The 27,350-nt window shown below is 42.3% G+C and overlaps 2 protein-coding genes across 7 annotated transcripts in view; both read right to left on the reverse strand.

Annotated features, from left to right (window-relative positions):
* Positions 1-16,339, reverse strand: part of ebf2 (EBF transcription factor 2) — a 28,253-nt gene extending 11,914 nt beyond the window's left edge. For 2 of the 4 annotated variants that reach the window (XM_003451632.5, XM_005473378.4), the window contains exons 1-6: positions 15,704-16,339; positions 13,891-14,047; positions 12,158-12,221; positions 10,843-10,898; positions 10,645-10,718; positions 9,223-9,291 (exon numbers count right to left, since the gene is read on the reverse strand). In XM_003451632.5, the coding sequence (XP_003451680.1) occupies positions 9,223-9,291; positions 10,645-10,718; positions 10,843-10,898; positions 12,158-12,221; positions 13,891-14,047; positions 15,704-15,837 (554 nt within the window). In that variant the 5' untranslated portion in view covers positions 15,838-16,339. The remainder of the gene's footprint in view (positions 1-9,222; positions 9,292-10,644; positions 10,719-10,842; positions 10,899-12,157; positions 12,222-13,890; positions 14,048-15,703) is intronic. The other 2 variants (XM_005473380.4, XM_005473379.4) reach the window with 1 other exon arrangement.
* A 3,617-nt stretch (positions 16,340-19,956) lies between these two features.
* On the reverse strand, positions 19,957-25,505 carry LOC100701938 (eosinophil peroxidase-like). Of its 3 annotated transcripts, none has more exons than XM_019365594.1 (15): positions 25,380-25,505; positions 25,205-25,273; positions 24,855-24,939; positions 24,560-24,732; positions 24,329-24,461; positions 24,062-24,191; positions 23,744-23,950; positions 23,291-23,654; positions 23,036-23,196; positions 22,693-22,951; positions 22,445-22,615; positions 21,739-21,976; positions 21,436-21,635; positions 21,212-21,247; positions 19,957-21,080 (listed from the first exon to the last, which is right to left on the reverse strand). In XM_019365594.1, exons 2-15 carry the CDS (start codon positions 25,269-25,271, stop codon positions 20,668-20,670), a joined length of 2,637 nt encoding a protein of 878 aa, XP_019221139.1. In that variant the 5' UTR covers positions 25,272-25,273; positions 25,380-25,505; the 3' UTR covers positions 19,957-20,667. The 3 variants fall into 3 exon arrangements, with proteins under 3 accessions (XP_019221139.1, XP_003451757.1, XP_019221138.1); XM_003451709.3 differs by having other exon boundaries at positions 19,957-21,086; XM_019365593.1 differs by having other exon boundaries at positions 19,957-21,086; positions 25,397-25,436.
* Positions 25,506-27,350: the final 1,845 nt, after the last annotated feature.

A 27,350-nucleotide genomic window follows, 5' to 3' on the forward strand; every position in this document is an offset into this window, starting at 1 on the left:
GTATGTGTCAGGGGGGAAGAGTAATAAATACCCCTGGACCATGGTCCCCTGGCAGACTGGGAGCTAGACTGGTCACCAGGGTTAACACCCGGGGCACCTGACCTCTGACATTGCTAATGGGGCACAGAAAACCCTCCACGAACTGATACCCCCTCTGTCGCATACCACCACAGGACCTTTCACACCAGTCGTCCCCAGTCCGCTCCCCTCCTCCTCCTAAAAACATACAGGGATATCTGTGGCATCACCTTCACTGCCCTTTCACCAGCAAATGCCACACAAACTCCCTACAGCTTCTCTTTCATTTTCTTTTTTCCAGGATGCTTTTTAAACATATATGCAGTCATCATCATTAAAAAAAAAAAAAAGCTTGACCCTCATCTGTTTCATTATTTCCACAAGTTAAATACAGATGAAGGCTTTATCTACTAAATGGGTTGTCACTGTAGGACCCTGATCTCGTTTGACAGCAGTATTTATCCCGTGTGAGCTGGGAAGATTATCCTCAATTGGCCATCTTACTCATGTAAAATAAAACAGTGTGAATATACCACGCAGCAACTTAATGCTGTGTGTTTTATTTATCCCTTCTTATCCCTGCCTCAGGTAATTACGCATCAACAGAATTATTTTGCCTCTATTAAACACAGATTTTATTAAGGCTTCTTCTTTTGGCTGTTTGTGTGAAGACAAAATGCAGGTCTAAGAAGCTGGGCTTCGAAAAGAAACATGCTAACTTTCACCAGACACACCTTCAAGCAGACAGCGAGCACATGGGTGAACTCAGCTCTTTATAAATTTGACTGTTGGATTGGCTGTGTCCCTTTTGGCCTCGTCTCCGTTGCCTCCCGGGCTGGCTTCACCTCTGCAACCCCGGCCCAGACCTACCCCGCCTCTAAACTTAAGAACTGTGACAAAGCCAAACATTTTAACCACTGGTGCTGATTTATAGAGCTGGGTAGCGCTGTAAAACCTTTAGGCTTGCCACTGAAAAAGTGACTGTGGCATTCTGGAGCTGGGAGCTCGAGAGGGCTGCGAGGAGGAAAGTGGAATGATGGGAAGGGTACTCAAGAGGCACTTGAGGGGTTTCTCTTGGGTGCAAAAAGTGTTTTACTGAATAACCTCTCACCAGCTGCTAAATGTGCACATTTCAACAATTTAAAATGAATTAATGTGTTAGTCTCTCGAGCTTAGCCAAAAGCATAGCATACAGACCATCCACATGGGACTGCGGTCAGCCTGCCAAATAGATAGATATGGATAGATATTCAGAGTCTAGAGAACATGAATTCACAACCAGGACAGGGAATAGAAGTCCCATCAGTGGCCTGACCTCTCCCAGCATGCTTGGCGTGTCCTGAGGGACAAGGATTCAAAATATACTCTCACAACTGTCAGATGGAGACACGTAGCACCTTCTTCAACTGAATAGATTTCAAATATACCAGAAGGTCATCCACGACGCACCAAAATCTAATCTTACCTTTTCAATACCCTTTCAATCAATCAGCAGCTAATAAGATTTACCAATAACGTGTATAAAGCTTGGCCCAAACCTCTCTCAGAAAAGAACAATGAAGCTGAGATGGATGCCACTGAGAGGGAGAGGAGAGGAAAGAGAAGCAACAACAGAAGGAGAAGAGATGTCTTCTTAATTAGCCAGTAATGATAAGATCTGACAAACAACATCTGTTTCCAGAAAGAGAGAGAAGGGAGGGGGGGGCGTAAGGAGGGAGAGGGAAGAAGAGGGCGAGAGAGCGGGATGGGAAGCAGCACGAGAGAGAGAGAAACTGCTGAGAAACCTGTGAAGCCTAGACAACAGGGACCTGCTTGTAAGAAAGTAAAGGGGGAGCTGAGGGGATGTGTTTGGGAGGGAACGCTGTGTAGCGTGACACAATGGAGAAAGGAGGATGAGAAGTATAGCAGAAGTGAGAGAAAGACAGACAGGGGAGAGAAATCTGACAGGGTTGAGGGAGTCGAAAAGCCAGGACGACTATGACAGACAGGAGAAGGAAAACAGATCAAAAGGAGAGAAAATGAGGAAGATAGACAGACGCAGAGAAGGTGAACTGGATAATGGTGCTGAAGGGAGAGAGGAGGAACGTGCGAAGAGATGGGAATGGAATCACTCAGAGGTTCAGGGTGCTGTAATTTACCGTCCATGGCTAATACACAACAAATGTGTGGGAACCGTGGACTGCGAGAGGAGAAGGGGAACAGGGTGGTTGGGGGGCCAGGAGGTTGGAGGCTTTAGGGAGGGCATGCAGACTGTTGGGGCTCTCAGCATGCCTGCTGGGAGCCTGTCAGCAGTCACATCACCCCCTGCCCTCAGCCCTGACAGATTCATCAGGACCATCCCACACCCTGCTGCATGGATCCAAAAGACTGCAGCGACAACTGTTAAACTGCTGTTACCGTTTTTAATTCACATTTCCTGTCAGACTTTTATCTGTTAATGTTATGTTCGATCCAGCAATCATCCCCACATCAGACAAGCCACCGCTACAGTTCTCATGAGATCTTGTGAAAATGCTTCAAAAACTTCAGGCTTTTAGCTCACTCTCTTTACTTTTAAGCCCATTTTGGTTCTTTACTCTGTGTTTGTTGCAAGGCAGTTAAAAAATAGTGTTTGTCATACGGTCAGTAGAAAACGTGGGTTGTTTTCTTATCTGTAACTGAAATCTATCATGAAACCAGCAAAAAAAAAAGAAAAAACTTAACTAAACCAAACTAAATCTCAAGGGGAACATAACCTGGGTATAACCATGACTATAGGATAGGATGTAACATCCGAAACAGCACAAAGACAGCAAATTGTGACAGTTAACAAATTATTAAAGATTATTATTAAAGATAATGCACAGCATCTACATTGTGCCCTGCACATTAAATTTGCTTGGGAATGGCTAATAAAGGTCACACCACAGATCTTCTTAGTAAGATGGAAACACACCATGGACTTGCCTTCAGTGGGAAGGGTTTGTGCAGCAATCCTGCACTCCATACTATGCTCCACGCTACTCCATGCTTGATTTTTTTCAAGCAGCTTTAATAAATGTACCGAAGTTCTTAAGAATGAAAAGCTATTGCCAGTCAAGCCAAAAGGGATACTTAATCAAATTTCATTTTAAAAAAAAAATACTGCAGATGTGTAAATATTAGTGTTTGGAAATGCTTTCAAAAAGTGAACATCAGGGATTTCAGAGAAATCTAACTCCTAAGAAAAATAAGTCTTTCCAGATCCCAGATAAATAGACAAACAAAAAAACAAGGTGGCCTTTGGGGCCGGCTTAGCACCAGGGGGCATTGTTAAGTCATTAGTGAAATTTAAGCCTTTAACCACAACCAAACCCAGTCACCCCCAGCAGCAGTGTCCGGCCAAAGAAAACAGCCCCTGTTACTAAATACCACTGCTAACTGGCCTTTGACTCCAGCAACCCCCCAACACACACAAAAACACACACAAAAGATTCTAGATTCTTATGAAAGTCCAGTGCAGGAATTTCTTGTTCGCTTGCTCATGATCTGAAGTACTGCTAAATCACTGTGATTTGCCCACTTGTGATCCTTTGAGTGTCCCTGCTTAATCCCTTCACTGCTCAACCAAAGGTGAACCCTATTAGTGGCTAGACAAATGGGAGGGTTTTCCCCAGCATCCCACCCCTACTCGAAATTCCCATTCATAAATACCCCCCCCCCCGCAGTTCATCCATTGGTAGTCCGATCCCATTTCCTGTCACAGCATCTCTCCGCTGCTGTCTGTTTCCTACTGCCCCCTGTGTAGGCTCTCAAAGAAAACAAACCAGGCCTACTTCTTGTGGCAGAGTTCAAGCCACAACAGCCAAATGCTGGCCGTATCAGAGCAAAGGTGACCAAACACAAACTCGGCCCATAACCTTCCACTCATTATACACTTCCTGTGCACGCTGGAGTCCCGGGTATTTCCAGCTCACGTGACACCAAAATGTAGAGAGCTTGAGACTTACCAAAGGTCCCTGAACTCATTTTCAGCGGTCTAACTCTGAGTGTGGCTCTTACTGTTTGAAGAGGTGCCTGTCAGAGAATTTGATATTCTAGACATTGCATCGTCTCTCCCTGTCTGTCTTTGTGTCATTCTCCTGCTTGCATTGCCCCAAGGGAGGAGCCATCCCCACAGTCCTGTGCCAGCTGCTCAGTGGTCCAGCCTGCGTGCCGCTCTGCTGTGTGAGGCGTTGTGCACTAGAGCCTCAGGGCTCTGTCGCCACGCTGCCTAGACCCCTGCATGAGGGGCTTGCTGACAGAGGGTCTGGAGGGACTGGACAGTACCAGCTCACCAGGGAGAGACCTGTGACAGCGGACTGAGGGGGGCAGACTTTGTCTCTGTACATGCATGTGTGACAGACAGGTAAATTATGCAAAGATGGTAATGGCTGCTGTAGCAGTAACTAAGAGTGTAAACATGCTTCTCTATGACGTGTTCAGTTTCTTTAGTGAAGTCAACAGCAGCTTTAAAGCCAAGTCTGCACACATTGAAAATGTTAGATTTTGAGGCTCACCTGTAACTGGACTGCCACTTACTGTCATAGAAACTGACAGCTTAAACACCTCAGCCAGCTACAGCAGCACTAAGAGTATGTGAAGGTGTATTTGTCTCAGTTTGCAACAACTTCACCGCCATCATCTTCAACTCTTTTCCAGTCAAAGGATCAAATGGAGGTAACTGAGAGATCCCACTTTGCAGCCATGTAGCTATGATCTTAGCGCTGATTGCTCGGGTTCAGGAATGAACACGGTTTGATATATTTGACTGGACTTCAATAATTTCTTGGCAAAAAGATCTGTGACTTCACAATAAAAATGTGAAACTGAGTTGTGCTCTCCAAAGCGTGTGGGTTCAGACACTACGCGCACCATTTCCAGCTTTGGACCAAACCTCAAAAAACTCATCCTAAAATAATATGAGAGGAAAAAGGTAAAGAGAGCATACAAGTGTACACAGAGAGAATTATGAGTTTTAATTAAGTACAGTAAAAGGCAAATCTAATACTGGATGCATGAGAAACAGTCTCCTAAAATGACATTGTTGTCTCACACATAAAACTCTCAAGCGCGTATATGACGACCTAACGGGGCGAGTTGGCGGTAGAATTTGAGTATGCATCTGGGAAAGGGAAGGAATTCGACCTCTGACACAGTCCAAAAAATGTTGCTGCATTTATTCTTTGGCTGATAGTTTAATGTTCTTTTCCCAAAGACTTGTAGCTTCTATTTTCTTTTCAGTTGAAGAATGAGGAGGCCAATATTCCCCATCATTAGTAGGACAAGGAGTAACTTTATGTGACCTGCTGTGAAAACAGGTAGGCAGCAAAGCCCTGCAGGAAGCACAGAGGGAAGTAGTCTGCATCATCATGGGTTTTTTAAAGAAAATATGACAGGCAGGCACATGCAGGTGGAAAGACTAACATCAAAACAGATGGTCACACTGTCTGTCTAATACACCACAGTGGCAGGGAGCAGGTATTTACATACAGCAACAGATATTTGAATAGTTTATTGTCAAACTTTCCAGACAGCGCCGATCCATAAAAAACGATAAAAATGACAGAGTTTAACAGCTCACAAGCACCGCAGAAGCGAGATATCCAAGAGTGAGATGTGTTTTCACGGGGAAAAATGTGACACAAGATTTATACCAGCATTAGGAACTGCTCACTAATAACTGCAATAATGCACGTTGACCTGAGGAAATTTGTAATTGAGATGAAACTAAACCAATCTTCTGTATATTGATCAGCAAGGAAACCCTGCACGCACTCAATGAAAACAAACCTGTGGTACATGCACATAACTAGAACCAAGACTACAAACAGATCAATACAACCCACAACCTAAGATTAAGACTAATGGATCGTTCTCGGAGCTAAGCTCAAATAAAGTCATTTCTCGAGACTCATATACTATAGTTTTAATAAATAAAAGAATAAAATAAACTGTAACGCATCCTTCTGAAATAAAAACTCTGGGTTTAAGCTGCTGCTGATGAAAGTGTGCACAAGTATGAAACAGTCCTTGTGAGCTCATTTTCAGTGTGGGGGAGGGAATAGGCATATTGACAACATTGGAAAATTCCTATTGATTATTCGTCTTTTCTCCGAGCACCGGCTTGTTAAAAAAGGGCCCTCTTGGAAACACGATCAATTAGTGAGATAGTGCTTACCATTGATCACCCCAGTGCCCCTCACAAGTCTCCTGCCTTACAATGGATCCCTCTGCACACTCTATATGACCAACTATTGATCTCAGCTTCTTAGCCAAATATAAAAGCACACACTCAGAGCTGACCCCCACCACCTCCACAAATCCCATTCAACCCACACAGCCTAATACTAATACTGACATCTGCTTGTCTCCATTGTAAACCCCACAGTTCACTCATAAATACTGAGGCCCAGAACCAATATAGTTTCTCTGAGGTCAGAGATCAGTTTGGCAATAATACCACCATTAACAGATCTGCCTGGGTTGAGATTGAGAACGAGCTAAGTTTCAAACAGTGAAAGCAATCATCCAAAAATAAAGAAATAAAAATAAAAGAAATACCAGTATTTGAATTTTGACCTGAAAGCACTCAATAATTGTCTTTTTCACTTAATAAATGACCTTAAAAATGACCTGTCAAAATAATCAACCACCAGTTTCTGAAAAAAGATTTATTTACGCGTGTTTATTTAAAAAAGAAAAGAAAAGAAATGTAATGTAATAAATACATTGATTGCATGAGCTTGAAGAATTACATTTATAGTAATGAGTCCAGAGGCATTGATCCAACTTCCTATTGATCAATCATCTAACCAATCAGAAAACAAGTCAGGCCATCAGTCAAGGATAAGTGACATCCTGCAAACAGAGATGTCACATTAGGACTGCGAGTATAACAGTTCACCTATGCAGCTGCAAAACTAGCAGACACAGCAGGCACTGGGGCGTTAGATAATTCGCCCCCAAAAGCAACTCGAGTCATCTCTTTGTCAACTCCTGCCCTTGCCCTCTTCATCCCTCCACCCTCTGTCCCTTCACCCCTCCCAGTGGATCAGCTGTGATCTCCTCTCTCTCCCCTTTCACTCAGATCAGGATTAGGAAGAAGGGAAGGTGGAGGGGGCTGCAGCAGCAGCAGCAGCAGGAGAAGGGGGAGAGAAAACCGAAACAATATGGAAAGGAGATTAGAAAAGAGGGGGTTTGGGCCGTTTGGGGAATTGCAAACTCCCTTGTGCTTGGGTAGGTGTCCTAATGACACTGCCTAATTATGGCAAAATTAGACAGGCTAAAGGGAGGGTGGAGGGGGGTGTTGGTGAAGGAGATGGTAATGTGACTGAGAAAAAAAAGAGGAGCACGGGAATTAAGCAATAGGGAGTTAAAATAGTAAGCATGTGAGAGCAAAAGGGCGAGAGGGGTGTGCAGAAGCACAAATACAAACTGGGGCAGGTGGAAAGGGAGCAATGCACTGAGGGTGAGAGGAGAAGGAGAAAAGAAGGAAGGAAAAGGGTAGAAAGCAGTGGCGGTGGAAGGGAGTGGGCCCCAGCACGCTGCATGTTAATTGGAGAACAGGTGTTAGGGCTGGGAGCAGGAGGCTGATTACTGGAGCCACAGAAACAGACTGTCTCCTCCACACACACACACACACATACACAAATGCACATAGGCTTCAGACACACACACACACGCATGAATAATTTAAGACCCAAGCAAGGACTAGGGAAAAAGGTCAGTGTAGGGGTCAAAGAGACACACAGACAATCGTACATAGATCCATATACATACATAAATAAACATCCCCACAAGCATGAAAATATACATTCGTTTGTGTGCATGCAAACGATGCATATGTGTTATAAACTTCCTCCTAGTTGAGCGTACGTACGTTGAGCATATAGAGAAAAGTAAAGACACCTCTGATTGGGCAAAGCAATATTCCACCGGCTTATCAGAAATTAACTGGCTTCTAATAGGTGGGTCCCTGAGGAGAGGATTTTGTAGGCTAGTCAAGAGGGAGAAGCCCCCATCAGGACAGGATATGGCCAGTGTGATTAGAGAGTACAGTAGGTCAATGATTTCATTTAAATCAATCCTCAGAGCTGCACATCAGCCTGCACACACACACACACACACACACACATGCAGAAAGTCACAAAGAAATATAGACTGTTTTTGTTTTTCCTCACCAGAAAACCGCGGATCTACTTAAAAAGCAAATTTCAAAGCGGTTTAGCCATGTTAGGAGGAAGTATAAAAATGGTGCGGAGGGAGCGATTGTGAGAATAATGTTCTAGAGTAAATGGGAAAAGCAGCTGCTCCAAGGTATTCTGGGAAAATTCATACAACAACAACCCGATTTTTCCGTTATATGAAAACTATCTTCATCTGAGATCCTCTGAGACACACTGTCAACAGCCAGCCGGCTTGAACTGAGGAGGGGAAAGAAAAGGGTCCGTGATATATGTGAAGTGAGTGCTTTCTAGACAGACAATTGCAGGGAAGGAGAGAAGGAAGGAGAGGGCAAAGGAGGGAGTGAGGGAGAGAGAGGTGATGAAGGTTGCCCCATGACATCACAGAGAAGGTATTTCACATACGGTCTGCTTATGAGTATCAATCACGCTGGTTAATGCCAGGCAGACAGTGTGGGACCTCCAAAAGCCCTTTAGACGTGAAGACTCTCACACACGCTGATTACAGGGGTGGTCATCTCCCTTTAAGCCTGATAACTGGCCCTCAGGGTGAACATTAAGTACATATGTGAGCCTGTCTGGTGGTGTGAATGATCCACATGCTTCTGATAAAAGTAAATCTGTGCTTTTGTCAGGTCTCAGGTGCAAATGAGTGACCAAAGTGAAACAGATCCCAGCAAGCTTGAAGATAGATCAGCCGAAAAACAGAAAGTCGCAGACAGAAAGACACATGGGAGACAGACACGGATGCTTTTCACTGGATGTTACCGCCTGCTTGCAATGATGTGGTGTAAATCGCCCCAGAGAAACAATGAACATACTTCCCATGGAGAAGAAGAACAAGATTCACATGTGATGCATACACACACAGTCTTAAATGAACCGAAAGCATGAATTTATAACTTATGTGTAAGCTTCTTCTACAGTTGGTGCAGAGGGGGCTGTTGTGAGAGTTTAGATAGTATAGATGGGTGATGGTTTGAGGTGATGGATACTGTGTGGGACATGCTTTTGTTATTACCTGTCAATGATGACTGGATCGGACGGCGTCTCATTTCGATTGCCACAACTTTTCTTCTCACAACAGCGACTGAGTGGGCGGTTAAAGAAACAGGAAAGTGGAAAAAGTTAGCGTTGTGGGAAAAAAAAAAACCCAAACCCCACCAACAACAACAAATTAAACAGGAGGAGCCACCATTTTTCTCTGACCCATCCACATCCATACACCCCGGCTGCTCTGCCCCACAGTGGGCCGTGATCCAGGAACACACAAAAGCAGCATGGGAGGGGTGGGGAAGAATGGACAAAAGAATAAAAGAGGAAGAAAAGGTACAACAACACACCCTACAAACAGTGAGGGACCATTGAAAAAGTGAAAAGCCAGCCAGGCAATCTGTCACATTGATTTTGAAATCAAACTCAACCCCCACGCAGCTTCACTGCGCACGCACACCGTCCCATAACATCCTACCATTCGTCAGCGGTCTTGTCCGAGGAGCCTGCTGGCCAACCAGTCCTCCTCAACAACCCCCCAAAGCCCCCAACTCCCCTTCACTGCATAACAAAAGTGCCCCCACCCCTAACCATCTGCCACCCCTACACCTCGCCTTACCCCTCTCGTGTCCCAGCTTGGCCCTGCCCTGCCCCCCTCCGCCCCCCTGTCAGACGGCCTCACTCCCCAGCTGTGACGCTTGCCCTCTGCCTCTTCGGCTCTGTTATTAGCCAGCTGTGAGTCACATTCGGGCATCTGCTGGCTACACAATGGCAAAGCTCACTCTGCTTCAGCCCTTCTCCCGATATCCCAGCCCCCCTAGCCCTCTTCCTGTGGCCCTCACATCCTAAAAGTCAATGCCCACTTCCAGACACTCTTAAAGTTCTTCTACATCCACAAAAAAAACAGTTACCTAAGACACGACCAGCCTTCTTAAACTCGCTCTGCTTCTAAAGCTGCTCTTTGGCACTGGCTGCACCGCCGCACTTGTCATCCAATGCCGATAAAGTTCATACATGTCTAAACATAATTTATTTTTCCATGAGGCAAAAGCAGATTGATCCCCTAAAGTGTTTGCTGCTGTCAGTGGATTTCTGGCTGCGAAAACCACAGGCCCGAGAGAGAGGAGCGCTCCAAGACGGAACGGGAGCTTGCCCAGGGACATGCTGCCTCACAGCAGACAGCAGCAGGGGGTTACAACTGTAACAAGGATGATGATGGACAACCTAGACTTACGGTTCAATAACAGGGTAAATTTTTTTTAAAAGTAGAGCCCCAAGCGTCACCGCAAAACCCATTTAAAGCTGACTGAGACAAAACAAAGTGAAAGAATGCAATGGATATAAGTACTTGAGTTTTGTAGGTGCATGTGTGTGTGTGTGTGTGTGTGTGTGTGTGTGTGTGTGTGTGAGAGAGAGAGAGAGAGAGAGAGAGAGAGAGAGAGACACTCACCTGCACATAACCTCGTGTGTGAGCAGAACTCGACACATTTCTGGATTCTTGTTTTGTCCCTCATACGATATGGGCTGAGAGGAGGAAGCAAGGGGCAAAGGGTCAGACTGAGTTTCATGTAGAAGTAAATTAACTCCTGTTTCTTAAAACTCTAACTGGAATTCCATTCAAGGGAAAACTTTAGAAAAGTTTAACAACCTGTTTAGTGACGGAGTCGATAAGTCGTGCATAAAGATCCTGCTCAGTGCGAACCCCTGCAGAGAGAAAAAACACCAGAAAATGTAACTTTTTTAAAAAAGTGTTTCAAGCATGAGAACAATTCTGTTACACTGAAATAATTGTCATTCTTTAGTTGGATGTAAGCTGCGGGTAGAGGCTACTGAAGCTTGAAAGAGACATTTCTATTGTGCTGGAAACCTCCAAAGAAGAGATGCTCATTTTAAATTAATTGCAAAACATAACCGATCTGTCACATTAAGCGCTTAAACTCTCTTACCTCTCCTAACCACTCAGCGATAAATCTCTGTGGATTCTCAAAATAAGATGGAAAGATTTATGATACAATTTTTTTTTTCCACAGTATCTGGATAGGCTCTAAGAAAAAAAAGCATTGAACTCTGTCCAGCCAACATGGAGGAACAAGATTGGCATGCAGTTCAAATTTCCTCTGTGATGGTTTCTGAGGGGATTGAGTTATTTGATGTCTGATGATTATTAGTCATGTTCGACTCTAAAGGCCACAATTTATAACCAGAATCTCACGACTTGTCAAGCTGTTCTTTTTATGGTTGTTCCTGTGTGAAGCTGTGACTGGCAGGAGACACTCAGCTGCGTTCGAAAGGGAGCTGATCGGCTTATTAAAGAGTTTAAATGAAGAAACAAACGGGTTGTTTCTTTTTTAAAACATTTCTTCTTACTTGCATGTAATCAGGTGTATCTCTTTAAAACTTAGCCTCGGGAGAAGGAAACAACACGCACTGAACTGCTCCCTCAGAGGAGACCACGCTGCCTGTGAATTTTTTCATGGAGAGTTTGGAAAGTATTGCCTTTAAAATGTGCTCCTTTCATCAAAGTCTCGATTGAGATGCCTTTGATAATGCTTGGGGGAAGGGGATGAGAGGAAGTGCTTTTAGTGTACTTGTATATATGCGTGTGTATCAGCGGGTTGCTCTGGAACGCGTCTTTTATCTTCTCTCCCATGGGTGCCACTGCGACAGACTTGGGGCAGCAGTGGCTCATGGGAACCAAATTTCTGTGTATCCCCCCTGATCTGCTGTGGAAGCACCATGGGGGAAGTGGAAGGAGAAATCGAGGGGCTGAGGAGGTGTTGGGATGGGGAGGCAGCGTGCACCTCATTTCTCCATACATGGGTCCATAAGTAACAGCTTGGAAAGCTGAACAGCAACATGTATAAGTCTAGTGATAAGAGCTAGAGGGGAAACTAATGGGTAAGTCAAGAGTAGAGGTGTGTGTCAGGTTTGTGCAATTTTTGCTCATCTTTGAACCTACTTACCATTGCTGTAGAGGAGCTGCAGCTTGTAGTGAGTACCGTTGTTGGTCTTTTCTCCCGTCTGCTCCTTGCAAAAAGAGAGGCGGGCGTACAGACAAATGCGGAGAATACAGTTAAGCTCGCCCGGGTACAGATAAGCACAGCTGGGCATCAGTAAACGGGGTTAAGCACAGTGAGTCTCGCCTAATCCTGCAGCTCGCCCTTCCCATGGAGCAGCATCGAGATCAGAGAGTTGTAGGCTCAAAGCTCATTTGGGACCTTGTGTTGTGCTCATAAGCTGAGCACTTAACCTTGAGTCGGATATTCTTTGTAGAGGTTGAACTATCATCTCTGAAACAAATGCCTAAAAAACCCTCGGATCAAATGCAGTGGTCCTAGCTGCAGTGAGGTAGCAGGCATGGCTATATGCACTTGTGTGTGAGGGCAAAGTGTGTTCCAGCGAGTGGAAAGTACTGCGTGTGAGACTGAGCAGCAGTCGACCTTGACAGAAAAACTTCCTTTCTGCTATCCCTCCTTACACCCCCCTGCCCTACACTCTCCACTAGCCTCTCACTTCTTCCTTCTTGCCCCCCTTCCTTTCTGTGTTCCCCCTCTTCCTTTCTCTTTCTCTACCTCCACTGGTCTTTCTAAGTGGTCTCAGAGGAATGCTCTCTGGTCCAATAACCCAGGAGGCTGGCATCACAGAGATGAGCGCGAGAGAGGAGGCGAGAGAACAAGAAGGTTGGGGGAGTAGAGAAACTGGGAAATGGAGACAGTTGCAAGGAGAGGAGAAGAAACGGGGCGGAAATTAAGATGCATGAAGATAAGATGAAAAAGCTCAAAACTTAATATGAGAACACACCTGGAGATAGATGGATGCCCAGCTTCATAACTTTTGTAAATATACACAGAGGGACGTTTACTTCACCGTGCCATCACTCTACCTCTGCGCAATTACAAAGCAAAAACAGATGCCAGGGTAACCATGCAGAAAATGAACTTCTCCACTGCCGTCATATTAGTCTATGGTCTGTGTGGCACAAAGGGGAGCACGCCAACAGCTTCGGCCCCGGCATCAGGATTGCTGCCTGCCTCACTCCTAAGCTCCAAAAACCCAAAGGTATGCTAGAACTTTAGTTGTTAGGATAGAGTCCCCTTGTCTTTTCCACAGAGTGCAGTGGTTGCCAGAAGTTCAGGAGATTTGTGCCCCCTCACCACAAGGCAAAAACATCCATCAACACTGGGCATAAGGCTTTACTCCAGGCATATCTCAAACTCTTTCTGTCTTTCTCTCCACGCTGCACCCTTCTTTTTTTTGGTGTTGTCCAACTTGAGGACCCCCCCCATATATAGCAGTATTTAGAGTATGGGAGAGAGGCACGAAGGAAAAGGAGACTTTGATGATTAGTTCACTGTATAACTTAACAGGAGCGAGCATAATTTGCATTTTAAAAAAGTAGTGATGTCCTCCTAATGAGGCAAGCTGCTAATTAGTCATTAGATATTCTTTTTCAATCCCACATCATCAGCTCATTGGGGGTAAAGCTTGTGTAAACATGTAGCCGTCAGCTGTTCGATATGCTTGGCTTTACCGAGGATGGGGAAAATTAAGCTGAGCACCTGGTTACGGCTGAAATACTGTATATTACAAATACATGTGGATAATCTCTTATTTCGGACGATTTTGATTAAACACGTTAAATATTAAAAGTCGATGTAGAATTGACATCTCTCAGCTTTCGGGAACAGTCACACACCTTTTCGTGCTCCACAAAGTCTACAAACGCAGTCCTCTCCACTTCCACAGGTTGGCCGTGTCTGTCGTAGAGCGCCAGGACAAAGTGGAAGAAGTTGGACTTTCGGAGATTTGAGGGCGGTTGCTTCTCGAAATGAGCTCTCGACAGGGCCACTCCACTTAGGACACAACCGGAAGAGACAGTCAGCTCACGCTTATCACACTGAATATTATCATACTTTATTTAATTAAACACATTTATACCATCAAAAAGAAATACTTGTTTTCCTTTTATTAAATGACAAATAACTGGTTTTCTATTCTTCTTCTTCTTATTATTATTATTATCATTATTATTATTATTATTATTATTGATAATAATAATAATAATAGGGGTAATAATAATGATAATATGGACAACGAAACACAACAAGCATGCTAACAAGCTAAACTAAAACACTTTTCTCTATTTGCAATTAATCTTGAAAGTTAAATTAAAATAGATTAAATGCAACAATAACTTACTATCACTTGAATTAATTAAAAGATTAAAATATTAAAAGCATATTTATCATCGTGCATTTTTTTCTTCAGTCTTTCTTTGATCCATACATTAATTATAAATTATTAGCATAAGCCAAAAAAATAAAATAACTAAACTGATGGATAATTTTGCATAGATTTGACCCTTCAAGGAGAACCAAATATGGACTACAAAAAAAAACAAAAACAGAAAAAACGTCATTATAAGCCAAACTTACTCAAACTTTTTTTTTTTCTTTTAACTTGAAAATTGAAAAGTGTCGACGTCTTGTTTGAGTGAAAAATGTGTCGATGGCGGAGCATCATAGTTAAAATATACATTAGGACACTGAGTGTTTAATTAACACGGATTAAAGATGTGGACAAGTGAAACGCTTGTTTGAATTCATCTTAATAAAAAAAGAGACTGTTATGAATCTGCGGGCTGGTTCAGAGGAGGTTTGACTGTTTGTTAAATGTTTCTGTAATTTTAATTTTGTCTGAAAAAGACCACAAATCACACTCGAGTGCACTTTAGATTTTGTCTTGACAACTTCAGTTTTTGTTTCTAGTTGAACAAAAAAAGGGTGGATTAAAAAACGAACAGCCAGTTACCATCTGCTTAAAAAAATCACTAAAATACTTAAAAAATGCTTTAAAAAATTCTTCAACATTACAGTACAATACGGTTTGTGTGTTGTAAATATATTTATATATATTAATTAATAAATGTGTGCAGAGGCTGACTGAACATCTACGGAAGAGTAAAAAACGAGTAGAAGAAAAAGCAAACAGTGGAAAATCTGTCATTTCTGTTTTTTAAAATCAGAGCTGTAAAGTTTGTGGCAGGTGACGATGAAGTTGCCTTTAAGCTGAAGCTAAAGCTGCTCTGGGAAGAATATGTATTTCGTTTTAGTCACAAACAGCTTTAACGGTGATCTCCGCTATTGTGAACGAAAACTGATGACGTTATTAAATGCCTCTTGCCTTTTTGTACAAATAAATAATTGTTAGCTGTTTTGCGTTTGGGGCAAGTTTTATTATCATTTCAAGCATAATGACAAATGTTTGTTGTTATTTTTTTCGTCACTTTTAAGGATTTTGCAACAAGTAGTTTTCAGCTCTTTTCTCAAAGGTTGACTCTTAACCTTAAAATAATAATGATGATGATAATAATAATAATAATAATAATAATAATAATAATAATAAATATAAAGATGTCTCCATCATGAACAGTCAAACAAGCCTGGGCGTATCAGATGAGAGGATGGTGAGAACCTAAAGTCAGCAGATCAGCTGAGTTTGTTCTGTACCTTTGCGCTGCGACGTTCGCATCCACAACCCCAACATTGCGCACCCACGACCGGACTGGATCCATCTCCTCTCCAAGACCTCTTTCTTTTAATCCGCTTGCTTCACGAATCAAATGTTCCTGGATTCCAAACATTTACACCCTGCTCCGATCGTCTGGTAACACTTTCTTGAAGCAGTTAAAAAAAACACTGAGATGGGCAGCTAAAGCACTTTGGCACACAAGAAAAGGTCCACTTCAAGGCGCTGCGCTCCTCCAAAGCGCCACAAACGAACTGAGCATTTACAGAGCTTTGTGGGGGGAAAGAAGTAACCGACGCTGTGTGATGTTTCAGGGGCGTCTCGTTAAAAAGCCGAAATGACTTTCTTTTATGGTTCAAATGATGATAGTAAACATATCCTTCCACTGATGTGAAGCATTGTCCAAGTGCACATCTCCACCGTCAGTCCGAACGGGCTCTGTGCGTTCAGCTCCGCAGATATCCGGGAGCGAGTCTCGAAATATTCTTCATAATATGAGTGTGCAAAAAGTCTTCCTTTGTCACAGGGCCAAATCGAATCAAACCAGTTGATCCGAGGGCCAGGAAGCTTGTAGCGAACGACTGTGTTGAAGCATGAATGAGACCCTCAGCTGGGATGGGGCGTGGAGGAGGGGCCTCGGTGCCATATGGGATCGTTGAAATGGGTGCTCTCATTGGTGCAAAGTGCATCCCTTGTTTGGTCTGCTGCCAGATTCAGCATCCAACCTGTGACTCCAGCAGCAAACTTTTTTAAACACAGAGAAGTTTCCCTAGATAAAAAAAACCAAAACAAAACACAAAAAAAACATTTATAATGTTGTAACGTTATAACGTTGTGAGATTAAGAATTTAGTGTGTATAATATATTTCACGTTTTTTTCTTAATGTGTGTGTGGCAGAAGTAGGGTGTAGTCATTAAAACCTTTTATTAAAAGGTACGTGAAAGGTTACGTTAGGGGGGGAAAAAGACTTTGGTCACTTTAAGAATTTCTGGGCGCTTTTGTGTATTTAAAAAACAAATACTGGCGTTTGGTTTCAGATTGTCTTGTACATGCTGCGCAGCTACTGCCCTCAAAAGCCCGTACAGCCAGTTCTGTTTGGTCTATTCATTCAAGTCAACATTTAACACAAGTGCGCTCTCGACAGGCACGCATTCAGCAGCTCGACCGTCTGCTCCTTTGAACGCGGTGATTCCGCTGAGGACGCATCGCATCAGTGTCAGCCGCAACAATGGCCGTCTGGTTGGTCCATCAATCTCCGCCAGCAGCCGACGACGCTGCACTCTGATTGGCGTTTGGAGCGCTGCCTGACAGTGCCCGAAATGAGTTCTCTTAATCAATATGACAGACTGCCTCAACAAATCCAACCCAGTCATGAGACCCGTTGCAAATAATGCTGTTAACAAACATGATTACCATTACATGAACTTACGAGTTTTGAGAGTCTGACAAAGTTTCCTTTGCTGCTCCATCTGATGATTTCGTTACTGAGAGGCTCATATTAAAGAAACCGAGCACAGTGCTGATGGGTTCATTTTACCATTTGTGTTTTCTGATCTGTTATTACTTTCATTAAAGTCAAATTTGGGTTGTATGTCCAATGCATTTGGGTTACATTTGGGGGGGAATAAAATTAATTTCCGCTTCCATTCGTCTGGCTATGAAAGGGAAAGTCCCCCCCCAGAACGCGGGTTCTCTGCCCCTCACCGAGACTATTGTCTCTATGTGGAGTTTGTGCGCCTGGACAATGAATGTAAATCTCGCCCCTTGGATCGCGCCTCAGCTCACCATCTGCCAGCGCGGGACAAAGTCAGATGTTCCCCCAATTATGAAAGCAATCTTGGGGAATCCTGCTGCCGTCTCCCTCACACACTTTTCCTAAAATGACTGACAGCTCTACTTAACCCTAAAACCATGACAAAATCTATACATGATGACACAGAGGCGAAAGATAAAATTCCTGTAGATCTCAACGAAACGACAAAGATGTGCTCTTCAAATTTTAAGATGTAGATTGTATGGAATTAACGTTTTGTTGTATGTTTGTGTGTGTGTTGGGGGGGGGGGGTGTAACTATCTATTTGTTTACTATTTAAATGAAAAGTTTTTACAGTTCCTCTGGTGTAAGTGCTACAGAATTTGTCATCGTGATGGGCCATGTGTAATGTTAAGCAGGGCAAGAGGATGACACAAAGCTCTTCTGTGAAAATCCTCTACATGTGCATGGAGTCAATAAAGAATCCACAAAAATACTTTAAAACTATTTATTGTATCATTGACTCTTTTAAGAAAACAGATTTTTAACTATAATTGAGGAAAAAAGTTCCCCCAAAATAAATGCAAAACAAATAGAGAAAAATAACTTAAATTACTGTACAGGAGTATTGTGGATTATAATTTAATGTTCATGGTTTTAGACTTTTGTGCACCTTGAGAATTGAAAAGAGGAAAAAGACCATGCAGATCATTAACCGAAATCTTCCTATGTAACCTGTGTGTTTAGGGGTTCGTCCAGTATTGACTTGTCCGGCCTGCCCCGACTCTTCAGCCCCGCAGGTGTGAGAGGCTCGGCCGCGATCATCGCAACCCGCAAGACTTTCTAAATGTGTGGCTTTTGTAATTCGTTGAAGCAGGGAGCCGGAGCGAGAATGGGGGATTAGTCAGACCGCAAACGTCTTTCTAATCAATTTAACCCACCGAGACTGTCAGGCCGTGCGTTTTAGGGAGGAGCAGGGAGAGGTCTGGAGAGGGTGGGGGGATTGGTGACTGCTAAACCAAACAATGGGGTATCGTGTGCCGTTCGTCCTCCCCAGAATTCCCCTGCTCCCATGGGACAACCAAATCCACTCTGCACTGATGGCACCGTGTCCGCGAAGGGCAGGAGGGGCGTGGCTTGTGCGTAAGGGGGAGTCGCAGACGTAGCAGCTGGTTTCCGTCCCCCCTCTCCACTGTGCAGAAAACAACAGAGCTAATGCGACCCTCCACGTCCCTAATCGATCGCTATATATTTGTTTATTTATTTAGGAAAGGACGCAGATCCCCGGGGGAAGTGTCGGCATCTGCAATTGAGGCCGGGTGGCCGCTTTTCTTTCCTTAGGATGAAAGCATCATCACCCAGCTAAAGTTTCCCCAAACATTCGGATTAAGTTCTGTTTAGGTTTGTATATAGAATAAAAAATTGCAAGCCAAATGGAAAACAGTGATTGGTCCATAACTACTTTCAATAGCGCAGAGAAAACTGGCTGTTTGTGCGAGAGGATCTGAATAAATCCCCACATGACTGTTTTAGGCTGTTTGATCAAAATGGGTTTTTACTGCAAATTGGCTTCATGATATCAGTGCAGTTAACATCTGCTCAACACATTACTGCAAAATTTTCACCTCAACGCAGATGTTTTGACTTTTAATAGCACAAAATGCACGGGTGTTGCATTTACGCTATTTTACTTTCGGTCATTAAAGTGTAAAATATGCTTCCTTTGAAAGTAAAAAACAAACAAACAAACAAACAAAACAAAACAAAAGAACGGTTCCAAACCTTTGCCATAAAGTAAATGTAAAACAAATGATCAAAAAATGCTTTTAAACTCTCAATCTCAAAGTGCTGAAGTGCTTTATGTAAATTAACTCGATAACGTACCTCCTATTTAAAATTTGATTTGAGTTCTTTATTTGAGAAGTTTGGTACTTGTTGTCAGGCTGCAAAAATTCTGACATGAACTTATAAAAGAAAACCCCTTTTTGAATGCGGACCACTTCATGGGAGCGTGAGTTCATAATCTGTAATAGTTTAGATAATTTATTTTTACATTAAGAGAAACTTGGCTTTGGAAAGGATTTACCAACTACTGAAACACGGGGATGAATACCACCAGAATATACTTTACATTGGCTTTCGCTTTAATCATCTTTGAAAGATCAATCTGCTTTGTTTCTTTGATCTAATGAAACTATCACAAACTTTCAAACTGTTTAAAAGAAACATTAAACGAAATTAAGTGTTTTGTTTTTTTAAAAAAATCATCAATCTTCATGCTGATTCTTGAGTTAAAATAACTCAAGAATCAGCATAATCACAACGTTCTAGTAAAGTCAGTGAATTTGATCCACGTGGTTGCGCGTCTGCCTAATTTCCTGTGATTTAAAAGCCTCTACGACAACGCCATCTCCTGGTCTGCATGGAGCATTCAGCTCTCACTTTCAGAGTTGGAGGGATCAAAAGAAAACATCGAGTTGCTCATTTTCATTTTCATTTATTAGGAATTGAAATTAATGCATGAATTCAAAAATCTTTGAAATATTTCTTATACGATTTAGGAAAAGGATGCAAAGCAATACATCTTCAGGAATTTAAAGGACAAGATTGAACAAATCATTCACGATTAAAATGAATCTTCACAACGAACTTCTTCATCCCTTTTTGCAAGCACAGGTATCAGTGGATTGTACATATTTCTTCATTAAATGAAAATCTTTAAAACATTTAAAGAGTGTAACATATTAACCTCAGCATGTTTCAGTTGTTTTATCTTTATCCTCCTAATACCCGAACTCTTTCATTTTAAATTTCTCTTTGCTATTTGGGATTTGTAGTGTCACAATTGAACTCTTTATTTGGTGTCTGAACACAGCAGCATTTTTCCTCAGTACAAAAACAAAATGAGAAACAACAATTGTGCCTCTTTGAGCAATATGGCTCATTTGAAAGCCATTTGAAAGTTTGAAAATTTTGTGTTGTGGTCTAGACAACCCAAAATCTGATGTCCCCATATGGACAGGTTAAGGGATTTAAATTGGGATCATTTGAATCTTAGTAACCTACAAAATGATTATAACAGTCATAATTATCATAACCTAAAGGCAGCCTTTTAAAAGGTGCAAGTTAAACAAAAGACATGCAAAAAAAACTGGGCATTGTTGTGAGGATGCTGTCTATTAGTAAACATCCTACACTTCAAATAGCAGATGCCCGTTGAAGTAGCTATTACTAGTGATGCCATTGGCACTGTTTTGAGCAACCAGCCAGACCTTGTCACCACGCTCAAGCTGAACATAAATGCTTCCACTGGCCATCAGGTAACCGCTATGCTTTGTGGTGTATGAATGAAGAATCCGCTTCCCGTTGCGCACCAGATCCACACTGGCAGACTTCTGGTAGATCGTAAGGCTGAACTCAAACTCATAAACACCCGGGGTCTCACATGTAAAGATCCCATTCTGAGTGTTGTAGCTGTTCTGTCCGTTGTAGATCACTTCATGGAAAATGATTGGATAGCCAGCTTTGGGGGAGTTGCTGCCAAGTCGCATTGAGAAAGCAATGTTCTGTTGGTTGTCAGTGGGGGTAGGGGTATAAGGTGCTTCTGTTTCTGAAAAATAACATAAGTGCTATTATAACAAAATAACCTGTAAACTTGAATATAAGCAACATGTAATACTTTAATATAAAATTGAACATGCATGGACAATATAGAACAATAAGTGAGAGGTTTACCTGGAGATTCATCTGAACCTGAAGATTCATTTGAATCTGAATATGGAAAACAAAAAACAAACAAACAAACAAAAAAGGTAAACATCAGTATGTCCAAAATCCTTTAAGAGTAGCTTAAAGTGCTTCACTGATTACCGACATGCAGTGATAAGCAAAAATAATTATTTCTTAAATAATCCAATGTCACTGACTGTCTGGAGTCTAATTTCACATCATGAACTCACCACCCTCCTTCCATGGACTGAGGTCAAAGTCAGGGATGTTTTCACACTGGGTGTAGCCATACCCTCGAGGCCGGTACAGGAAGGGGTTTTCAGGGACTTCAGTGATACCAGTGTTGTCACAGATTATACGAGCCATTGATGTTTGCCTCAGTGAGTGTTTCTGAGCCTCAGTGAAGACTCCATCATTCTCCCACCAAAGTCTGAAATGGGACAACGTTTAAAGTTTAAAGACCAAATCCAACAGTAAGGCTAACACAGCCCCCTGAGCCTCAACAGTGTTCGCTTTGTTTTCCTTCTGCTTACCGGTCTCCCTGACGGATCTTTTGGAACTGAGTTGAGATCAAGCAGGCAAACAGAGGTCCCACTCGTCCTCCATGGACAAACGGCTCTGACACACCTCCAAGCCACACATCAATGTTGTCAGGGGTGCCATAGAGATTCAGCAGCCTCTGTGCCAGATCTGTATTGTTCAGCACTTCAGCCAGCTCCTCAAGAGTTTGTGGCGTCGACAGTCCACAGAACTTGCGCCACTTGTTGTAGCCTGAAAAGGATTAAGCACAGTTTAGGACAGTTCATCTACTATGCATGTTCATCGGAGGCCTTGAATGTTTAAGCAAACTTAATGATATTAATTAGTCAAAAAAATCTATCAAAATGTGTTTGTATAGTACTTTCCATGCAAGCTTAAAGTCCTTCACTGATTACTGACATGCAATGATAGGAATTTTTTTAAGAAAAAAATGAAATTGCAAAGTTTCATTAACAATAGAAGTACAAATAACATGAATAATATATAATTAGCTAAATAACTCGTAAAAGTAAAGTAAAGTAAAACAAATACCTAAAAATAACATAAAGAAAGAAAATAAAGATTATTGTAGCAAGTAATGTCTATCAAACAAACTCAATCAAACGAATCAGAAAAGTAGGTTTATGGTTTATATTTAAGGACTGCAGTTCTCTCTTGTCAGATTGAATACACTTATATGTATAAAGATTAAACAAATACCAGGGATTCCGTGGTCTCTTCCTCTCTGCATGTTCAGTGAACCCAGATCCAGTGCCACCCTGGAGGAGAACTTAAACAGCCTGTCTGTCAGCTCCTCAGTCATCATGTGCTGCTGAGTGTTCAGTTTGGCCGGGCGACCCACTAGCCCTCTCATGACAGGGTCCACACCACCTGAGAAACACACAAAATCCTTTCAGTTTTGAAAATCCTCGATGATAGGACTGAGAAGTTAAATATTTCGGCTCTACCTTCAAAGATGATTCTCCATGGTGTGAAGAAGTTTTTGTGCAGCAGTTCGCTGGGGTATTGAGGATGCTCCTCGTACTGCTCATCAAGACGGAAAATGAAAGGCTGAATCATCAGGTGAGCAAAACGGAAGGCAGCTACGGCAAATACATTGGCGATCCCGGGATTCACGTCTTCATCATAGCCAGGGTAGGTGGACAGCTGCTCTGCAATGTAGTCTGGACCAACAATGTGATGTAAGAAGTCTCTGAATGTCATCACCTAAAAGACCAAAAAGAAACTCAGCAGTGTAATTGAATAATGAGTGTAATTAAAATACTTCAGGTAGTCTAGCTCCTCACAAACCTGCAGATAGGCACCCACGATCTTGCGAGCCTCCTGGTAGAGTCTCTCTCCATCCCACTGTGGATTGAGACAGGCCAGAGCACGTGCCAGTCGGTTGTGTTCACGTAACAGGACAGTGTGCAGAGCGGCCAGTGCGGTGTTCTCAGTGGAGCGATCGTCACCTTAAAATCACATGATATTAGAGCGGAAAAAACAAGTCTTGTTGGCTGTGTGCACTTTAGAGATTTGAAAGTCAGTGTATTTGATGGTACTCACCAGCGAAAAAGCAAGGCACCTCCACCGCATTTGAGGTATTCGTAATGCGAGCTCGAGTGGCACACATGTTGGCACCCATAGAGCTGAAGGGCAGAAGCTCACGGCCGGTATCATTAAAAATTTCATTGACCCTCAAAAGACCCTTATCTGAGGTGAGGTCCCGGAGGGAGCGAGCTTTGGCTTCGTCTGAGCCGTAGACTTCACCTGCATCGAGGAAGGACGTGAGAGTGTTTATCTGTTCGCGGACTGTGCTTGCACCGAAGTTGAAGCCAGTGTTTCCAGAGCCACAAGCTGGTGCTGAGCGGGTGAAAGGAATGCACTCATCCTCTGAATTACTGCCGAACCGGGGGTCATTTTCAGGAATCTGTTTGGAAGACAAGACACACTCAGCATTCACTCTGCATGCATTTGAATGCAAATATGTATTTCTCTGAGTAATGCAGTGGCACTAACGTCAATGGGGAAGCAGGGGTCTCTGCGCGTGCAAGTCTTTCCACAGTCGATGCCATCACTGAATGAAGCAATGGAAGGAGAAGTAGGAGTGAAGGTCAGGTCATGATCAGTGAACTGGCCAAAGATTGTCACCAGGAAAGTGTAGAGTGGATCACTCTGCACGTCAGCGGTAGGTGTTGGCAAAATCCGGTTGGACACTTCTCTAACCTGTGTATGAGGATGTAGAAAATGAGCTCTGTGTAGAAAGGCTTCATGCACATATTTCTTTAGAGCATTTTGCAGTGTGCCCAATAAAGATGAAATTCTAAAGTGTCTTACCAGGGGAAGAATGTGTTCGTTCACTGCTTGATCACGGGTCCAGCCTCTAGGTGTAGAAGTGCCATCCTCATACTCAGCAGGGAGCCAGCGGAGAAAAGGTGTATTGGAGGCTCCCCAGCGGGTGTTTCTCCTACATGAGAGAAGCAGATACACTATATTGTATAAAGGTAAACAACATCCAACAAAAGACCTCACCCAAGTCCCAAATTATAGGCATCACTGTCAGCACAAAATGGGAATTAATTATTCTGGAAATGATTGCCTCACCTGTTGTTGCACACACTGCTTGCAGTGCGATATGTGTGCAAGTTTTGAGTTGTCCCACAAGAAGGGATGCGATGACGTGGAGAGCAGCCTGTCAGATCAATGAGGGCCTGTAGGTTTTCCTTAGAGATCAAATCTGAATACGATAGACGATGAAAATTAATTAGCTTTAACATTTAAGTAAAATGGAAAATTTAACAATTGAAATTTAAATGAACATTTTTAAATACACACCTGTGGCATTGATGGAGCGCTTGTGACGCTTTTCAAGACTTTCGGTGATCATTTGCAAAGAAGTAGCCAGGTAATCAGCAGAGCGCACAGCAATGCGGGATACTCCTCTGGGCTGCTTCATTAGCCGCACAACATCAGCGTAATGTGCGTTTCTTCTCACGCGATCCAAGCTCCTGTGATGAGGAATTCATATTTGTTAAAGTTTCAAGTAGGATACCTTGAAAAACACTTCCGTCAAAACCATCGGTTCAGGGTCTGAAGATTTAGCTGTAGTTTAAGAGGTCTGGAGACTCACTGTTGCCTTGAATAACGATAGGCTGCATCCACCTTTGCCTTTGCTGCCATCACAGTGTTTTCAATGAAGCTCTGACTCAAATGTGCTGATAAAAGAGAAAATGTTTGCTTTTATTCACTCCTTGCTTCACTGACTGCAAGATACTTCGCTCATTGCATGAAAATGTTTGTTACACACAGATTTAAATGTAGAAGAGAAGAAGAAGCATAAAACTTTTACATGTCTTTGACATCTCATAAATTAATTCGAAAATATCTAAGGCAAATGGTAGAACCATTTGATCATTTCACTTGAGTGAGGAATGCATCAAACGTTATATGCCGCTGTCAGAATACAGAGGTAGTACTCACCTTCATTGACCTGGCATTGCAAGCACAGGTACAGGCCCACAGCCAGAAGGCACAGAAACCGATTCATCTCTGAGAAAAAAAAGTAAAATAAAATGTAAATAAAATATATATATAGTAAAATTAGGTGTGTGTGTGTGTGTGTGTGTGTGTGTGTGTGTGTCTGCAAGAAATGTACCCGCGATAGAACTGAACCTTCTGTATTCTGATGTCCTGTCCACCAGCAGCTGTCAGAAGTCTGTGCTGCTCAGAGTAACGCAGGTGTTTTATAGGGCCAGTGGACAAGTATGTCATCCTACGCAACATCTGCAGGCAGGAATTTTGCTCGGAATCTTCTCGCTCTTACTTCCTGCCCGTCACCCTTATGGACAGGTCTTCCTCCTTTGTTTAGTCATGGTATTAAAGAGAAAGAACAACATTTTCAAAATAATACAAAATATAAAAGGTTTTGAATAAAACGAGGGAGAAAAATCTCACAAATAATTGTCTTTACTTTTTTAATTCGTACAATTGTTTGTGTCTCTATTAATTAATTTTTGAGAGAACACAAGATTTCATCATAAGTGTTGTATTATCATGGATACACAGATTGTAGTACACCATTTATTCTCTCACCTCAGTCCTTACACTTAGGTGAGGTTGTTTTTACCAAACCAAAAAAGCTGATCATATTTGCATATCGCTGCACAAAATGCACGATTTCTGTTCTGTAACATGTAGTTTCCCATTTTTGCTTTAGGTAAAGTATAAACTTGAAACCGTTTTGTCTGCTTTTTATTTTATTTCAGTCAACGATATATTTTTACACAATTCTCGTCAAACGATGGAGTCAGATAAGCCGGCAATGACAGACAAACATTCTCCAGATTTAATGACAAGGCGCACAACAACAATGAAACAATGAACAATGAAGTTACTTTGCGAATTTAAAAGGATATTGGATATTCTTATTTTCATTTACATTCGTATTGTTTATCCTACTAGTCAATGTCCAACACAAAGAAAATTGTGTCAAAACAAATGTGTCGATGAAAACCACATTTCATGTTGCAAAATTTGCATTTTTGTGTTTTTATGTTCATTCTGTAATTGTCCAACACATGCACGGTGACTAAAAACCATCATGTACATTGATGTTGCTACACATCGGCCTACTAACTTTTCTCGTGGCCACGCAACCAAATAAGCTAAAGTAAGATGGCACAATTTCTGCAAAACTCATTTATTATCAAGGTAAATTGGAGATTGTAAATAGAGGAAAGTATATACTTTTCAAAAATGAATGTGCGCCTGTCTGTCTAAAGAAAAGAAAAGAACAGAACAGAAAAGAAAAGAAAGAAAAAAGCCGCCCGTCTTTGAGAATCTGTGATAATCTTAGCTTGCTGAAATTCCTCCACTGCCTGCAGGTGAAGTTACATCTCAGACAGGTAGATCGTGTCATTGAGTCAGCTCGGAACAATGCGTGTAACTGTAAACAAGGTAAGGCCATCTCCTATTGTTCAGTCTCGGGGAAGGAAGCTGCTGCCATTCATCAACTTCATTCGCAATTTTCCAGTTTACTACGTTGACAAGTGAAACGTGATTAAAATTTAATAGGCTAATAATAACTCCTACTCTTAAACAGCAATAGGTCTGTTTAATTACAATTTAATAACTACGTGGGTTACATTTTTATTTAAGTACTTTCATACTTAAGTAATTTCAAATTTATGGTTAAATAAAGCAAAGCGAATGTTCTGCCTTGGTTCCAGTGATTATTAAGAGAGATTAGGATAAACAGCCGGATAAAGTAAAGAATTTAATAATGGTTTTAAACTAAGTCTCCCTGCTGGCACTTTGAAGGTCAAGCCGGGCTCTCATCTTAAACCCATAGCTGCATCCTTGCTGTTGGGGTGCGGTGCGCAGTAGCCTTACTTCATTTTATTCGCTACACAATTTACCTGTCGAAATATTCACTGGCGACAGCAAAGCATGAACATTAAAACTTTTCACAATTTGTTTAAAGAAAGTTTCTCTTGACTCATAAACAGGATGTAGAAAACATGATTTACAAATGGTTATGTCAAAAGCAAAGAAATGACTTGTTTTCCAAGGATCATTGTCACTTTTTGTGTCACTTTTATGTCACAAAAAATCCCTTTTTATATAT

The sequence above is a fragment of the Oreochromis niloticus genome, linkage group LG12 (genome assembly GCF_001858045.2).
Source record: "Oreochromis niloticus isolate F11D_XX linkage group LG12, O_niloticus_UMD_NMBU, whole genome shotgun sequence".
NCBI classification, from domain to species: Eukaryota; Metazoa; Chordata; class Actinopteri; order Cichliformes; family Cichlidae; genus Oreochromis; species Oreochromis niloticus.

What these genes read in the sequence shown, in the direction of transcription:
- LOC100701938 (XM_003451709.3), bottom strand. Translation starts at nt 25,271, where the DNA reads ATGAATCGGTTTCTGTGCCTTCTGGCTGTGGGCCTGTACCTGTGCTTG. An exon ending in CAGTCCATGGAAGGAGGGTG is followed by an intron (nt 21,248 to 21,435) that starts GTGAGTTCATGA and finishes TTCCATATTCAG; the next exon opens with ATTCAAATGAATCTTCAGGT. An exon ending in AGGTTCAGATGAATCTCCAG is followed by an intron (nt 21,087 to 21,211) that starts GTAAACCTCTCA and finishes GTTATTTTTCAG; the next exon opens with AAACAGAAGCACCTTATACC.